Source organism: Pterocles gutturalis, unplaced genomic scaffold (assembly GCF_000699245.1).
Source record: "Pterocles gutturalis isolate BGI_N339 unplaced genomic scaffold, ASM69924v1 scaffold911, whole genome shotgun sequence".
NCBI classification, from domain to species: Eukaryota; Metazoa; Chordata; class Aves; order Pterocliformes; family Pteroclidae; genus Pterocles; species Pterocles gutturalis.
In genome coordinates, this window is record NW_010099964.1 from 64,304 (window position 1) to 82,188 (window position 17,885).

Genomic DNA, 17,885 nt, shown 5'->3' on the forward strand with positions numbered 1-17,885 from the left:
TGAGAAAAATGGTCCTGTCTCCAGCAGTCTCTGATGCCAGTTGCTACAACAGACCACAGAAGAAAACCTGTAGTAAATGGCTGTGGAATAATTTGCACAGCATCTAAATCTTGCCAGTCAGGCAGCTCACTTATGGTCTGAACTACAAAAATTTAGGATCAAGTTTCCCATAAAGCAAGAATTATATTTTCTGTTCTACTGGTGGACAAGAGATGGTATAAGTTCTTACGTCAGGAACAACTTGTCAACATCCCCCCCAAACCCACATATAATGTGGCTCTAGACTCTGCCCGCTCTTTAACCACAGGACTATTTTCTTTTCTTTTTCTGATTTAACCACACTCCTCTTGAAAACAGACATTCAATACTCACAGAATTAGCAGGTCTCCAATCTTTTCACTCAAACAGCCAAATGACTCATGACAAAACAAATAAAGTGCTGTAATAAAACCCAGGAAATGTTTCACTGCCATTCCTGTCTCTATCAGGCAGTTCATCAGGGAGAACAGCATGTAATTTGCATGTGTATTAACCTGCGCTTATTTAAAATTCAAAATGCAATAATTGATATGTAAAAAAATATTATCTTTGCTGATCAGTAATCTTAGCAGCATTTCAAGTTTAGAAACATTATTTATAACAACTTAGGAGGCAGACAAAACCAATTCTATGTTTGCTTTCTTTGGTAAAAAAAGAACTAATTTAAAAATCCTTTTAATGGGTTTGGAAATAATCAGACAACACCTTCCAGCTGGAATAGCTGAAATGCTTAACGCCTCATTGCTTTTTTTCCTGAGCAGGAGAGCTTCATGACTGTCTTTTTTTTTTCCATTAGGATTAAAAGAAACCACCCATACACACATAAACCCCTAAAGTTTGAAATGAGATGACAGAGACTACTGCACAATAAGAAGCTCTATTTCAGACCAACATTGCATACAAACTGCAAGCAAAATAAATACTAGATGTGTATCTTATTGTTGTAAATGGGTGGGTGTTAAATACGGGCATCATCTGACACCAGCCAGAGGTATGACAGAGAGATAGTAGACATTTATTCTGCTTCAAGAGCAGACCCAACAAAAGTAACATACATGATGCAAGCTTGTAAGGAGAATGGTATAATCCTGGCCTGGACACAGCGCTGACTGAAACATGTTTGTTGCAATCATTAGCCACTTTCTCTTCCTGGTCTCACCTTGCCTGGACCACGAAGGAAGAGCTAGTGGTCACCCTTGTTAACAAAGCTGAACTAGGAAACTGCAAATGATCTTCCTTGCCACTTTTGAAGTGTGAGGTATGTAAGTGTTCAAAGAAGAGACCAATTTCCTTATGCACCTTCTGGCAAATTATTTTAATAAAGTATAAATTTGTGACAATTTAGATGTAAGCCCCACAAAGGGCTATAGTTAGAAATTAATTATACAGCAATCAGATCCATCTCCCACCTGAGAGAAAGGCACAAATCAAACACACCTTCCTGAAACCCCAAACATAACACTATTTATTTAAATACAATGAACACAGAGCAAACAAGTAATCTGAGTCTATCTCCACATTACTTGTGGTACAACCTTGAATTTTTCTGCAACATGAAAAATAGACTTTCTGAAATGGCAATCTAAACCACTGGAATTTCTGGGGGTTCTGGCTGCTGCAGGAGCAAGCAAGCCATAAGCCTTCAATCCTCTAGTTTACAACAGCTCTTTGAATCCCTTCCAAAAATGAACATCTTCTCCTTTGCCAAAGCAGGGGGTGCCCTAGAGACAGAAGCCATCCTATTCTTAGCGAAATGCAAGTCCTGTTTCACAGACCAATTGATTTTCCTGATGAGAAGCCTTATCTTGTATCTTCCTAGTTAAGGTGACTAAGAGATTAAGGAGTCATTTTGTCACAGCTGAAGGATGTAAAGCGCACTTTGAACTGAAACAAAAAAGATCTATTTCTTTCATAAACTGTTAAGGGTTGGGTAGGGGGGAGTGGTAGAACAGTCCTTATTTTTAAAAAATAATCAGCTGCTTTACTGGATCATTTCTCCATTGCAATGTATTACAAGATGAACTCATAGTTTATTTAAAAGATAGGGGTTCTGTTTGTTTTTAAGTAGCCAATCACATGTAAAGTTTTCATGAAGAGTTTAAAACCAGTATGTTTTGATTGAATAAAGAACAAATATATTATTTTTATTACCATATTAGACACTCATAAAGTCACCATTTTATAAACACATTCCAAAGGAAAAATAACCAAGCCTTGCTAAATTTGCTTCGCAGCACTTTCACTGGCCCCTGGAAACCCTTACCTTGGGCTGGAGCACAAACCACTCATCACCCTGATTTTCGAAGTTCCAGGAATCAAACGGAATTTCCACCTCCCCAAGGAAGCTATTGCGTCCAAATCTGTCATAGTGCCAGACAGAAAGCTGCAGGGTCCTGGTTTCTAGCTGTGTGTGACTGATGACATACTACCAACAGAAAAAGAGAAAAAGAAACTCTCAGAATAAGCAGAAATAATTGTTTCCACAGAGCCTTTCACAGCTCTAGGTCAATTTTCATGAAGCCCACTGCAGCTAACAAGCGAAGCATGAAAGAGAGGTTTGTTTTCTTTGCAAACAAGATTGATCTAGTCAGAAACATAAAATGCTAATGTTAAACTTAACTCTCTTCTTTGCAGTATGCATCCAATGGGAATTAATGTTACTATCACGATTGTGGTTTTTTCTGTATTATTTACTGGGTATTTATGACTATAGAGTAAATTATGACACTTAAAACTACAATCCTGTTAGTTCCTTATAAGTTTTCATAAAAGAAGCAGATCAGCATCAAAGTTTAGTTCCTAAAAAGAAACCCCACTGGTTCTTTCATCCCTAAAGAGAGTCTGCTGTATACTAGTTCCTAGAAATAGTGTCCTCTCCTATTCAATTGTACCTTTGTAACTTATGAAAAAATGTTCTGAAAACAAGCAAAACTGCATCTGCAAAACATGCACCAAGCATATCAGTCTTACTAACCATTATTGTCTTTGAAAGCTATTAAAAAACTCCTCTGAAGAAACATCATATTCTCACAAGTACACAGAAAATTATAAACATCTGGAATTCTGTCTCTGCCCACTCTGCTTTTAGCAAAAGACCCATTAATTCCCCGAAATTCACCCTTCTCCTAGTGTTAGCTGAAGAGACCCAGATGTCTCCTTTTTTACATCTAGAACAACGTCTGGACACAGACACATATTCTCCAAAAGCTGAAACAGTGAAGTCAGTTGGCAAGCCATACAAGTAGGCTCTTCATGTATAGATATGTCTACAATGCTTAATCCTAGATACCAGCAGCTCCACTGTGAGAAATGTCATATTTAGCAACAACAGAATAAAAGACAAAGAGGGAAGAGACAGATACATTTAATTCTTTTTCTTTTCTTTTTTTTTTTTTTAACAGTAGTTACAGTTGGGATGAACAGATGCTAGCTCTTGGTTACCTACCCACAATTCAAATAAGCCCTCTTCATTACAATTCACATTTTTAGCAAGCTGCTAGGTCCTATCCTCACTGAGTTCCCTGCCAGCAAACATGCATGTTTAGTGCTATGTTCCTTGTTAAATAGAGTCTAACACTTTTTTTTTTTCTTCCCCCCCCCCAGTTCAAGCAAGTCTTAACTTTACTATAAACAACTTGAAAATGAGGCCATACAAGAGTCTCTCCCTTGGCAAGCAGTCTGGCCAGATCAAGCATGTGTAAGTCTGCAAAATGGTTTTGTAGCCAGGTTAAGCCAAGTATACTGGCCAGGGAACATCTATTAGCCTCTATTATAAGAAACTTATTTAAAACATCACTGAAATTACGAAAAATAATTCAGGAGAAACTAAGAAGAGTTTCTGGCCTCATGACAGCCAGCTGGGATAACTCTCTTCTATTGACAGGGAGGGGAATCACCAGGAGCCTTGAGGTCTAGGTGCCAGACAGGCAGCGAACTGGGTAGTAACTCTGCCATTCCCACCTGTACCACAGAGTCAAGGAGGTGAATAAGCAGCTTGTGAGGAGCTCAAAAATATTTCAGCCTCTGTAGTGGATGTGAGTAAAAGGCAAGGAAGGAAAGCCTGGGTGTTGTGCTCCACCAATCCTCAAGGAAGTAATCTGTCATTATCTTTTGCAACAGAAAATGAACTTCACACAGCTTTTTTTGGAAGGCATTTAGTGAAGCCATTGTTGGCATTTTCTTATCAAAGTCAGTTCTGCTTTAAAAAAAAAAATTAAAGCCTCCAGAGAAATTCAGATCTTACTGGAAAAGGTTGTTTTCTCTTCCAAATCAGTGAGACTGGAAGTTTTAAGCTGCCTCTACTTCAGGTCAGCTGCTACCTTAGGGCGTACAAAATCTTTAAGGTGCTTTTAACAACTCTGAGCTCAGGTTAGATGGGAACACCAACAGTTTTGAAAGACAACTATGGAAATTTATAGAAGTTTGACCTGTAAAGGGAAGAATCAAACAAAAACATTTAGGCCTGAAAGCGAGAAATTACGACTCATAGGATTACTAGATGTTTTCGCTTAAACACCTTCCCTTTGAGGCATATCTTCCAAATCCTAATCCCTATACCAGAACACATATAGAAAATGCCTGTGAGCACAAGCAGAACATTCATCACAGCCTGAGAGAGGGACAGTGTTCTCACCTTCAGTGTTTCATTAAATTCTGGATTGGTGCTGTTACTTTTAATTTTGGTCTTGCGTTTACTTTGGCGGGACTTATCAGGCAGAAGGTATGCTTTGACATATCTGTAGATCAAGTAGTAAGTTATTAGCAAGGAATAAAACTGATGAGTTTGAGGAAGAACCTGACATTGCTGCATTAGCAACACATATGAGGAAATTAATTTTTGCAGTCTAAACAATGTACACATGTAACAGAGAATATGTGAAACATGGAAAGGTATGATCTTTACCTACAAACACAGCAATGTTAATCAGATAGGAGCAGAATATCAAAATGCAGAGCTAAATTAATTTGCTCATTGTCAGAAACGCAGAAAGCTTTCCCTTTTGTAGTATACGATCACTGACTAGTTACATATGACAACACATACACTGAAAATACAAGAGAATGAAAAACTTCATACCTTACCTACAATAGGATTACACATGATGATGAGAGAATTTACAGATTATACTGAAAACTATAAGGAGAAGCTCAGAAAACATGGTCCTTAGAAAGTGAATCTATGGATGTGTGAAACCAGTTATCACTATCCTTCCCTCCCTCTAAACCATCACTCCTCTCATATACTTTAGTTTTGATTCTAGAAGTAAGAAATCAATTCAGCCTCCCTATTCCTTCATATTTTTTGCCCTTTTACTTTCAAACAGGTTGATAATTTAAGTAATCCTATTGCTTTCCTGGAACAGGCACGTGTTGCCCTAATAAACATCTCAAAAATGCATTTCCCACAGAGAATCCCAAATCAACCATCATCGGAATGCTGTCTTGTAGCAACTGGATCTTATGAGTTCTCAGGCTCATATCACAGCCCCAGGCTACATCACTGACTACAGTGTGTGACGCAGTGGAGGACACCCCTAGCAGAGCCTAAGAGGAAATTCTCCTCTGTGCTTACGGATCGGTCCTTTGCTTCTTCTCATCTGCAATGGCCAGGTTTCTGCAACTTTTCACCAGGATGTTGAGGGCACCTGTTTTGTAGCTGTAGTTGATGTTGAGATGGATTTCACCGCTGACCTTCACGTTGCCATAGTCACCAGTTTCACTATATACACTCAGCATGCTGTTAATGCTGGCCTGGAGAGGGAGAGAAAAAGTACTTAGAGGCTTAAACAAATTACTCTTTTCCAGAATCTGCTTTTTTTTCATACAGCTACAGCCTTGCAATATTGTCACACTTGCTAGGACTTGCTATGAAAACAGATACATCATAGAACAGAAATACCACCATTTGATATAAAAGGGAATAAGAACTATAATTAATAATAGCTTAAATGTCTAGACAGTTAATGTTTTACCATGCAAGATTCAAACCTATTTATAAACATGACTCCATCTAAAGTACCACCATTTAATTCATGCATGAACTGAAGAGCAGACAGACTACATAAATTGTAAGCTCACATAAATTCCAAGCAGGGGGGAAAAAAAAAAAAAAAAAAAACCAAAAAAACCACACCTCTTTGGCTCTGCTGTACACTGAATTTCTACTGAGTCTCACAAGACAACTGCTGACAGAGCCATTAGAAGAAATTATAAGGATGCTTCTATACTAGAGATGGTATAAATCCATGTTTGTTTAAAGTGACACTCACTTCTCATTAGTAATTCTAAAACAATGAGCAAAATTCCCTACCCACCATTTCTGTAATTTTCCTAAAGCCCAAAAAGTTCAGCAATAACCCCACAAAATTTTCCACTGAAACATGAGATATCATCCCTCAATCTCTTTTTTTCACTTATACCTTGCAGAGTATTGCTATGAGGATTTCCTCTTCCAAAAGATTACAGTTAGGAAAGAACTATTTTTAAAGAAAACCAGAGCAATAGGCACACTGCCAGAACCAGAGGCATTCGAGAAATCTGGTGCACATTTTCTTTTGAGTCACTGAGCAAGGTTGCTCAAAAAGATATATAACCATCTAAATTCTAACACATAGGAACCCTGCAAGACACACAGGTACAGTCTTTAACAAAAAGGGAGAAAAGAGAGAGAAACCTTAAAAGTAAGCTAAGCAGAGGATTCAGAACTCACAGTATCACCATCTGTTTCAGGCACATTTAAATACGTCCATTTTCTGTCAGAGCCTTCTGGGGAGTTCTTTAAAGAAGGCAGTGCAAAAGATCAAGAGAAAAGAGCATTAGACAGCTGCAGTAAGAAAGAATAAAGTGCAGTGATAAATCTTTACCTGTACAGAAAAGCAAAGGAAGTTTGTCTTGCAAAGCCATAGCAAGAAAGAAAGAAAAAGTTATCACCAAATCAGAGAAATGCTAAGTGTTTTCCATATACTTCAAATATTGAAGACACATGGCTCAACATAATTAAGTAGACATGAAGTATCTGTTGTATCAAAATAAAGAAATTACATTTTAGAACACCAACTCAACAGATTTGTATTTGTATGGAATTGTACTTGGTTTTGTCCTCATTTACGTCTACATGAAGTCAATCCTCACTTAAGCTAGTCAAAAAGCTAAGCATTCATATATTTGTAAAATCACAGTTTCTCTGTGCAGTTTGTATGAATAGATAAAAATGCACAGAAATTTGTAAACGTGTCACTCTTTGGGGAAAAATATAGCAATAGAATATTTGGGGAAACATTTTCCCCCTCTGCTTGCTAGAGCAGTACCTGGAAATCTCACCAGTGAGCTCAAGGTAATCTACATCTTGATCTACTTCCTTCCTTATCAGCTGTAGGGAGGAAGGAAGAGCACAGTCAAGGAAAGAGCCACACAAAAAGAATTGGTCTGTGACAAAACTCAATTCTCCGAGCCCCTTGCCTAAGGGCCCAGCAGCAAAGAATGCTGGAGGGATAAGCAGGCCTGTGTCAATATGGTAAACAAAAAGACACGGAAAATCAGGACAAGCAATCATTTTCCATAAAGTTAATTTTATACATCATCATGTAGGAATACTAAGTGACAAAGAGGGTGGGTTTTTTTTGGTTTTTTTTTGTTTGTTTTTTTTTTTGTTTTTTTTTTTTTTTTAAATTTCTGCTGGCCTTCTTTATCCTTAATTTAAAAAAAGAAAAATGCTTGTCCTTTTATTCCTTGTACAATTGGCTGAAATTCCATGAACAGAATTCGTTGAAATTACTGGAGAATTAGCAGTACACACTGACAAATGTGCCGTATTTCCTCCTATTCCTAACATGCCTTGAGCTGAATTCCGGCCTTTACCAGCTATGCATTTCCACCTCTAGCATACATGAAAATGGGTATCCTTGGACACCATTAGTGAATTCAACAGTCCCAGTATGTGCTACAAAATGCCTAAATTACACCTGCAACAGGAAAGTAACAATCTGTGTGCCCACTTCAGCAAACAAACAAGGCTATACTCACACGAGCAAGTGAATGAGTTTTTCTCAATTGAATCCAAAAATTACTTTTCTTGATCTTTAGCTAAGTGGGCAGTGAAGGATAAATTATTGGGGAAAAAAAAACAACCAACGGAGAGTCCTAAACAAACAGATGACCTCTGACCCTAGAATTTTTGCAAACACAATTTCTGAATTGCTTACAAACCACCAACAAGATAACACAAATTTAGTAGAAATTTTTTATATACTTGACTCTCCTCCCCACAGACTCTGTTCTGTGGCACTTACACTGGACATTACATATGCTAAATGTAATGTCCTTAAGAAAGCTACTAATTTTCCAGTTTCATAAGTAGTAAACAACATATGGAAGATGCAGAGGCTCATCTTAGTACCTCACTAAGAATTATATTTGTTTTGCGTCATATCTTATTGCTGAGGTAAGGCATTGGAACAATTCAGTCTTACTGACGTGATGGGTCTTGACAACACCACATTAATGTATTCAGGAGAGGAATCAGTGGAAGATACAGGGAAAAACTAAATACACAGTTCATGTACTAGCTTTGCGAAAACACAAAGAAAAATACCCTAATGCTGAGATACAGTTCCTGATCAATGTCACTTCCCATTTCTTCTCGCTAATGTTATAGGTAGATTTCAAGCATCTTTACCCTGTGAGATACATCTTCCTTTATCTCAAATGCTCATTGTCAGAGTACCTATACTACACTTTAAATTCTCATATTTGAAAAAAAGAAAGGACAAGGATAAACATGCAGTCAGAGCCTACTGTTCATTAGTAACATTATTTCACTGTGACTTAATGGTACACACTCATTTGACAGATAAGTATATGAAAAAAAATCAGTACAGTGCAGAAGGCTCACAGGCTTACAACAAGCAGAGTAAAGGCAAAAAGAAGAGAGACAGGGAATACTAGTAGCTAGTAACACACACTGAAGAAAAAAGAACCTGTAAAACTGACCTGCTCTTACAAGGAGAAGCAGCTTGCCATTTGCAACCTCACCATTAACATAGCATTGCAGTGACATTAAAAGTCATGTCATGGCGAATAAAGAGAAACAAGAGCATTGAGATGTGAGACTATCTCAAACCTACAGCAGTGGAAAAGCTGTGCTGTGCTTAAGAAAAAGGTCACAAGGAAATCTAGAGCACTGGGACAAAACCCAATACACAGATGGAATGCTGCCTACAGTATACAGAAAGAAGGCTCTCTAAATGTAGTTCCTCAATTAGCGGCCTAAACAGAGAAAGCACTTAAGCATCTGCAACCCTTGTATCCAATATTCAGGGAAAATAAAACTAATTTTGTGTATAAAATCCACAGGAGCAGCAAGCACTGGAGATAATGAGTCATAGCCAGCCTCGGGCAGGTGGGTCTAATTAGACCAGCGCCAACAGGCTACATTTGTTCAAGTCTGATTTGGTGTGAAGTGTCACACATCTCTGTTGTGTCTGTTTTGGTGAATTGTGCAAATTAGAAGGGAAAAGCGTCTGGACATGGCCAGATCTAAGATAACAAAGTGCTCTGAAGGCAACTTTCTCAGCCCTTTCTTCTCCCCAGGTAAGCCAAGCTTGGATTCAGTCAACCTGAGATCAAGAACTTAAGTGGGCATTCCCTGGGCCCTGCTTGCATGGGGACTAATGGCGATGCAGTCTAGAAATGACAGTTCACTGGTTACTATCATGGACCAAATTTTCTCCTCCCTTTTAGCATACAGACTCATCTCTCTTAATCCTCTTCAACTCTCTGATCTTCTCCTTGGAGTTTGTCGCACTTTTCTGGTACTCCGTATGCTGACCAGAGCTATTCTTAGGCACAAGTCATACACAAGAGTGGCCAGAGAGGACTTCACAACTTTTCTGAAGATGCTATCAGTTTCCCACATCCTAAGAGTCAGATCCCAAAAATGAGGTACACAACAGGTAGTCATAAACATTAGAGGCTACTTTTATCATGCATTTCCTTTCCCAGTAACAGACTGCATAATGAACCATGTAAAGCTTGTTATAACAATTTTGTTGCATCTCAAGCACCTCTTACAACCTGAAAATGCAGCCATCCTTTTAAAATCAACATTAAGTTGCAATCTAGACAACCATATGACTCAAACATCTGATTTACAGCATATAGCTTGATTATGACAAGAAACAAAAGGATGTAACAGAAAAATAGTAAAATTATTGTAGCAGGCAGAAAAGTTGTGATCAACCAAAATCCCCAGTTATCTCCATGCTCACTGTAAAGAGAAATACTTTTCGGATGTGGGTGGTACGGCAATTGTGTCATGAAGAATAGGAGAAGCTGGGCTGGGGGACAGGCTGAAAGAGTTGGGGTTGTTTAGCCTGGAGAAAAGAGGGCTCCGAGGAGACTTAATAGCAGCCTTCCAGTACCTGAAGGGGGCTACAGGAGAGATGGGGAGGCACTCTTTATCAGGGAGTGTGGTGAGAGGACAAGGTGTAATGGGTATAAGCTGAAAGAGGGTAGATTTAGACTAGACATTAGGAAGAAATTTTTCACTGTGAGGGTGGTGAGGCACTGGAACAGGTTGCCCAGAGAAGTTGTGGATTCCCCATCCCTGGAGGTGTTCAAGGCCAGGCTGGATGAGGCCTTGAGCAACCTGGTCTAGTGGAGGGTGTCCCTGCCCATGGCAGGGGGGTTGGAACTTGATGATCTTTAAGGTCCTTTCCAACCCAAACCATTCTATGATTCTATGATAATGATGCCACAGAAGTGGTATGTATGCAAACACACAGACAAGCATTTGTGTCCCAAGAATCTGAACAACCAGAAAGTAGTTTGAGATGGAAGATCCCACCACAGCCTTGTTCTCTTCATTACAAGTAAATTGAGATCAAGTGCTCCTCTGCAAAGCTGAGCAGTCATGTACTGCAAACACCTATGGTTTGTGTTCTCCATGTCAGCTTGGTAGTAACCTGAGCTTGTGAGGAAATCTGCCGATGAGTATGTAAGATGATTTTCTCTTTCAATGTGCTGCAGAGACCAGCATTTTATCTTTGAACAGCACTAAAAATATAATAGAAAAACTATCTAAATGTTAAAGGATGTTTCTCAAGTGCAGGATGAAAGATGATCTGCTGCTAAGTGGTATGAAGTTAAACTTTTTGGAGGAACAATGGTCTTTTGTGGAAGGAAAAAGCATACGTTTTCTACTCAAGATCTTACTGTTGATAATCCACTTGTCAAATGTCCATGTTTCCTTGAATAACGAGAGGCCACTATTTCATCATTATCTTCTTCTGTTTCATCCAGATAATCCTAAATGACAAACAGGCATTTTAGTCGTCGTGTTCTGCTCTGTATTTGGTCAACCTCTGTCACTTAGTTTTGTTTCACGTATTTTCCACTTTGGGAAGACAGTGCAGGATGCATTCAAAATTCTAATCTCTAGAGGAATTTGGATTTATGTTTTCCACTTCTTTGCACAGGCACATAGCATAAACGGAAAAGACACTGTTATAGTTTCAGGGTTCAATTGCTTAAGAACTGAAAAACTTGACACGTACTTCATATCTTATTCTGGAGGTGTATACCTTCGCATGGCCAACAACTGTGCACATAAACAAAACCCAGTTCTGTGCCTACCAACAATCCCATGTGAATTACATTATTCTACTTACTACTACTTGCATTCAGGAATTCCAGACTGGAAATCTTAGAGGGACACAGTGAGAATTTTTCAAATCTTACCAAAATAAATGAGTTAATTAAGGTCTGATACCAGGTGCCAGGGGATCACTGATAATGGTTTATCTGAAGATACTTGTAGCCAGAAGCCATTAGACGGTCAATTTCCTGGCCACAGTACAGGTTCCATGTTCTTACAGGACACATTTTTTACAGTCCAGCAATCCAGGTTTTCCAATCATTATCCACATTTATATCAATCACACTCACACGCACACAAATGGACAAGCACACAATTACACTTGCACCCTTTCGCACTGTCTTTGGTGACAGGCAACAATTTTGTGACCATGATAATTAACACAGACCCACTTTCTAACAGGCAGTGCTGAAAACACTGGGTTATTGTCAAACCACATGCAAAGAAACTTGTCCTGCTATCGCACACACTGAATATATTTGACGGGTGAACAAAAAACCCAGCAGGTATGCATGTTTTAAAAATAATTAAATTCCTGTATTATTTTAATAATTTAAAAAAATTGAGGAAAAATCAGGAATTGCACAGCTTTATATATGTGCTTGAGTTTTAATAAGCAAGACTGAACTGTAACATCTTTAGCTCATACACAGAAAAAATAACTTTCTTTTTTTTAAGTGCAGCAATAAAAGTAGAATCTAAAAAGAAACTTAAAATCTGGTTGATGGTCCTACCTCACTCTCTATTGCTCAGTTTCTCTCACTCTCTTAGAACTAAACAGAGAAGTATGGCATTCAAACTTCAGGAGTCTCAAAGATTTGTATACTAATCAGGAAAAACAGAGCAGAGAAGAAATGCTGCTGGAGAGTTGAACTGTCAGTTTATGTAAAGATCTACAGAGCATTTGTCATCAGCATGCATAAAACTATCTGTTACAACTCTTCTTTGCTCCAGTGACTGAACTGAAATAAAATCAGCTGAAAGTGATGCAAAATTTTCTATTACTACTTTCCAATTGTAACTGCATATTTGAGTAGAGGGAAATCAGGACAAGCCATCACTCTATTTAGAACCAAAATTTATATACTAAAGCAAAGATTCCTCTTAGCTTCATGTTCTTACAATGAGCCTCCACTGCCGAGCTCTTCTCCTTCTAATCTATTCAGGGTGCTGCTACCACTCCACAGAAGAAGGAAGTCGCAGATATTTTACAGTCTAAGGAAAAAGTCCATGGAGACCCAGGCACAATAGAGCTAACTATTTCAGGGAGACAGAGAGTTGAATCCTTCAAAAGTAAAAACCAAAAAAACCCCCCTCTAAAATAAAACCAAAAACCCCCACCCTTCACATCTACTCTCCTCATTGACTTCAGAATTCAGATGATGTCCCCAAGTTTAAAAGTTGGTACAAGAAGATGCAACTTACTTTCTTGCCCATATAACAGGAAGAAGCAGTTCTGGTAACACCTGCAAAACTCTTTCCTTTACACAGTTGTATACATACCCGTGGACTTCAAAATAAACAATGCTACATTTTTATTGGTGAATAATTAAATATAGGACAAAGAAAAAAGGCAACATCCTAAGACTGCTAATACAGAGGTGTTTCAGGTTTAGACACTCAAATATTAACAGTGCTTCACAAAAGTCCTAACAACAGCTAGCTGACTACCAATTTTTGTGCGCAAGCAGATATTTAAACCAAAAAAAGAAAAAGTTAGCATTCAACCTATGCTCTTAATTCATTTTGCACCACAATGATTATGTTTCTCAGGAGGTGTTACAGAACTGCAACTACATAATTGGTTAGTGTTATTAGCTTATTAAAGTTAGAGCTAGTAGGACATTAATCTCATGGTCTCCAGTGGGGGTTATAAAATGCGTATTATCCAATTACTTCTACTAGAGCAGCTGAGCATGTAATGAATGCTACTTGTCAGGGATTCAATACACAGATCTCTAGATAAGGTGTACACACATACTACAGTATGTGGGTTTCTGGAGGTTGTCCCTTTTCACTATCAAGAGCAATGCAAGTTAGAGAAGCAAAGTACCCATTCAATTTTCCAGCTTATTTCTCTGTATGTGTAATGGATTTTTCTGATAAAGCTGGGCGCAAAGCAGCTAAAAGCTTTTTCCCACATTTTCAGATGATAAACTCCAGAAATCTGCTTATCTTATTGACATGTGGCATCTCCCACACCACTGCTGTCAGCTCCCATCACCCAGAGATAGGAGAATGAAGGACCCCAGCTAGCTCCACCAACTGTCCAAGAGAAAAGGTGGTATGACTTTTCTCAGGCTACAGAACCTGTTGTTATTTTCATCACATATCTTTCTTTTTGCCTCTTATATTGAGCACCAAAGAAGCTAAACTCCAGCAGGATTATCTCAAACGATTGCATTCATAATGAACACAGGGCAAGACTCTGAAGGACTCCTGTGAGTCAAACTATCCCAAAACCCACGTTAAACACTAAAGCTGATGAATGGAGTCAATTAATTTCATAAGACAGAGCAAGTAGGGACATGGGTGGAATCAGAGATCTATGAACTTTGTTATGAATGAAATTTAAAGGGGAATTAGCACTCTCACAGACCCCAGAGCAACTAAATCAAGGTTATGTTACAAGAGAGGCCCCCTATGTTAGCAAAGAAGCTAGAGAGTGGCTGAGGTGCAATCTGAAATTTCACTTGGAGTCAGCAAGAAAACGAAGAGGAAAAAAAAGAGAAAAAAGCTCTGAATATGAGGAAGACAAAAACAAAAAATAAAAGAACAGAAAACCACTCTGGACTTGGCATCTCCGGCATCTGCTTCAGATATTCCTAGGTGAAAACTCCCACAGCATGTACAATTAGAGCAGGAAACTAATACAAAGATATTTAGAGCTTGTATTTTCTTATTTTCTATTTCTTCAATATTTTCCATCTTTTAAATCAATAACATGTCCTTTTTCTTTACTACAATCAAAAAACAAAACACTTATTTTTGAAGTTTTTCTTCTACAGAAATCTAACGCACAGGAAGGGCTTGTTTTATTTCCTTAAAGATTAACCCAAACAAAACAAGGCTCCAGGCAAATTCTCTGGATGCTTCCAGTCCAAGAAATGGATAGGAATCACAACACATTGTTTTCCACCAAGCCCTAAGTATCAAAAGTTACAAGAAGGTGAGACATCACCCATGGCCAATGCTTTTCTGAACAGAGCAGTTGTTAGGGAAGGACTATGACAACAGATAAAATACGTAAACCATAACATAGAGGGTTATAATTTTTTTTTTTAAGTTAGAAGCACACATTCTGAAACTTCAGAACAAACTATAATCAGATTAAGAACTATTTAAGTAACTCTTCTTTTTCTTCCCCTCATGCATATTTCTCATGCATATTTAATAAGCTTGGGTATTCTTTTATAGCATTGATGCACATCTGCAACTTGTGTTATCTTGGATATGTGCACAAGAGGAGAGGGAAGTTGTGAATCACTTCAGGAAAAATAGCCCATAGAAGACATAGAAAAAGGCATAGAGATGTATGGGAGAAAACAGTGAACAGGAAGAACAGGCAAGCAACAATGGCAGAACAGAAAGACAGGGCTTCATTTGCTAAAAAATATATAAGGGGAAAATCAAAACCAGACAAATATTAAAGCCTTTAAAGTATAATATTTCTCAGCATCAAAATTAAAATCCAAGAAAGTATGAATTAACAGAACTTCGGAACATGTGTAATACAGTGCCTGAAATTTATTTTCAGGTCAGATTTCTTTCACCTGTAAACTCAAAAAACCAGCAAATCAATAACAAACTGTAACCATGACTATTCATTGGAATAACTCTATAGCCAACATACTCAGAAGGCAAAGCTGTTTAACAACTCATTAAATATCCGTGAAACAATGTTCTGCATTACTTATATTTCATATAGATACACATACAGTGTTGATTCTATAAGTCTGAACAAACAGGATTTCCACCTGGAAATATGTAAATTTGTAAATAAATATTTACATACTTATAACTCACCAGTTCCTGATCTAAGGCACTAGGTACAGATTTGCTTCTTATGCTCAGAGTATCCTCATTTCCTTCAGAGTAAGATTCACTCAGATCTATCTCAGATCGGCTACGATCTGGAAAATAAAAGCAATTGAAATGTTTACTATAACTCGTACAAGAAAATATTCTGTTTCATCTTCCATACTTTACTAAGTGTTGTCATAAATCCAATTGTGTTTTTAAGAAATTAACATCAAACCAATATTTTAGGTCTCTGTCACAAACTCTATGACAACTGAACATCAATATGATAACTGGAAAAATATGCTTTTTGATGCTGTTCAGTCTTCTGGACAATACTTTTTTCCCCCAGCATTATTTATCTGCTGCAGTTGTCTCCTGGGGATGACACTATAGATCAAGCTTTTGACTTTGACTCCTTGAGAGCAACCCTGCGGAGAAGGACTTGGGGGTCCTGGTGGATGAGAAGCTGGACATGAGCCAGGAGTGTGCGCTTGCAGCCCGGAAGGCCAACTATGTCCTGGGCTGCACTAAAAAAAAGGGGTGGCCAGCAGGGAGAGGGAGGTGATTGTCCCCCTCTACTCTGCTCTTGTGAGACCCCATCTGGAGTACTGTGTCCAGGCCTGGGGTCCCCAGCACAAGAAACATGTGGAGCTCTTGGAACAAGTCCAGAGGAGGGCCACAAGATGGTCAGAGAGCTGGAGCACCTCTCCTATGAGGAAAGATTGAGGGATCTGGGCTTGTTTAGCTTGGAGAAGAGAAGGCTCCAAGGAGACTTAATAGCAGCCTTCCAGTACCTGACGGGAGCCTATAAACAGGAGGGGGAACGACTATTTACGAGGTTGACAGTGACAGGATGAGTGGGAATGGTTTTAAACTAAGAGAGGGGAGATTTAGACTGGATATTAGGAGGAAGTTTTTTACTGTGGGGGTGGTGAGGCACTGGAACAGGTTGCCCAGGGAAGCTGTGGATGCCCCATCCCTGGCGGTGTTCAAGGCCAGGCTGGATGAGGCTTTGAGCAACCTGGTCTAGTGGTTGGCAGCCCTTCATGATCTTTAAGGTCCTTTTCAACCCAGGCCATTCTATGATTCTGTGACTTCCTCTGGTAGGCCTGTCAACCTGGAATATTGCAAAACTTGCAGTCCAAGGGTTCACAGTGATTATCACATCTCCCACCACCACCGAACTCCCCCCAGCGTCTGCTTCAGAATTAAGCAACTACAGTTACAGATGGGCACAAAAAGTACTTCTGTCATTACTGGTGTGTCCTGTGCAGAAAGGAGGAGGAATTGAACAAGTCTCAAGACTGCACAGGTTTGTTTCAGTCCCACATGTCTCTCACCTGCTCTATAGGCATAAGACATATTAGATGTCTTGGAGAAAGATTTTCTTAGTCCCATATAAATCTTTTGTGCAACTGTTCAATATATTGAGAAAGAAAGAGGGGAAATATAATACTTTTAGATCCTGCAGGTAGGAATCTGCAAAGTTTTTAACTGTTTATCTTCTACTTGCGCTACAGCTGATGTGACAGGAAAGGTCACTCTCCTGAGCTTAATGTCCTTTGAGATCCTCCAATAAGGAGTCAATGAAGAGTCTGAGGCCCATTCCCACATTGCCTGCAATTTTGCTCAGCATCCATCTGCTTTGGTAATATGAGGAAAGTTCTTTTCTGCTAGGAAAACCTTTATTTTATAAGGTAGCTGAAACAGGAGAATTTTCAGAAATAAGTTGTGGTCTGTAACACCTCTGCCTGGAGTTGCACTGCACAATATTCTCAAAGCAACTCTGATGCTTTCAAGTTGAAATATCTATGGTGAAGAATGTTATCTCCTTTGATTAGCTCTGTGGGATATGTCACTAGGTTCCTCCTTTGGGCTAAATTCAGCTGAAATAAAGTGAACCCTGCTGTGTTTCAGAGAGAAACGTGTGAATCTGAGCCCACTCTGTTAGCCCTAGAAGAAGCTGACTGAGTGCCTGGGAGAAACAGAAGAGCACAGGGCTTAGGGAGCGAAAGGAGGGATCTCCACCCACTGTTGCAAAACGGCTCTGACAGCACCTTCCTGGGCAAGCCTCATTTACCTAACAGCCTCCAATGCAATGAAGTAAAAATTAGAATCATAGAATCACAGAATGGTTTGGGTGGGAAAGGACCTTAAAGCTCATTCAGCT

The 17,885-nt window shown here is 38.9% G+C and overlaps 1 protein-coding gene across 1 annotated transcript in view; it reads right to left on the reverse strand.

Moving 5' to 3' along the window:
• The window catches only part of SYTL5 (synaptotagmin-like 5), a gene marked incomplete at its 5' end in the record, with an annotated part of 35,522 nt that overhangs the window by 6,623 nt on the left and 11,014 nt on the right, over positions 1–17,885 (reverse strand). Inside the window, 6 exons of the mRNA XM_010077763.1 lie at positions 2,303–2,464; positions 4,673–4,775; positions 5,612–5,790; positions 6,749–6,814; positions 11,251–11,343; positions 15,719–15,825. Coding sequence (XP_010076065.1) covers positions 2,303–2,464; positions 4,673–4,775; positions 5,612–5,790; positions 6,749–6,814; positions 11,251–11,343; positions 15,719–15,825 — 710 coding nt within the window. The remainder of the gene's footprint in view (positions 1–2,302; positions 2,465–4,672; positions 4,776–5,611; positions 5,791–6,748; positions 6,815–11,250; positions 11,344–15,718; positions 15,826–17,885) is intronic.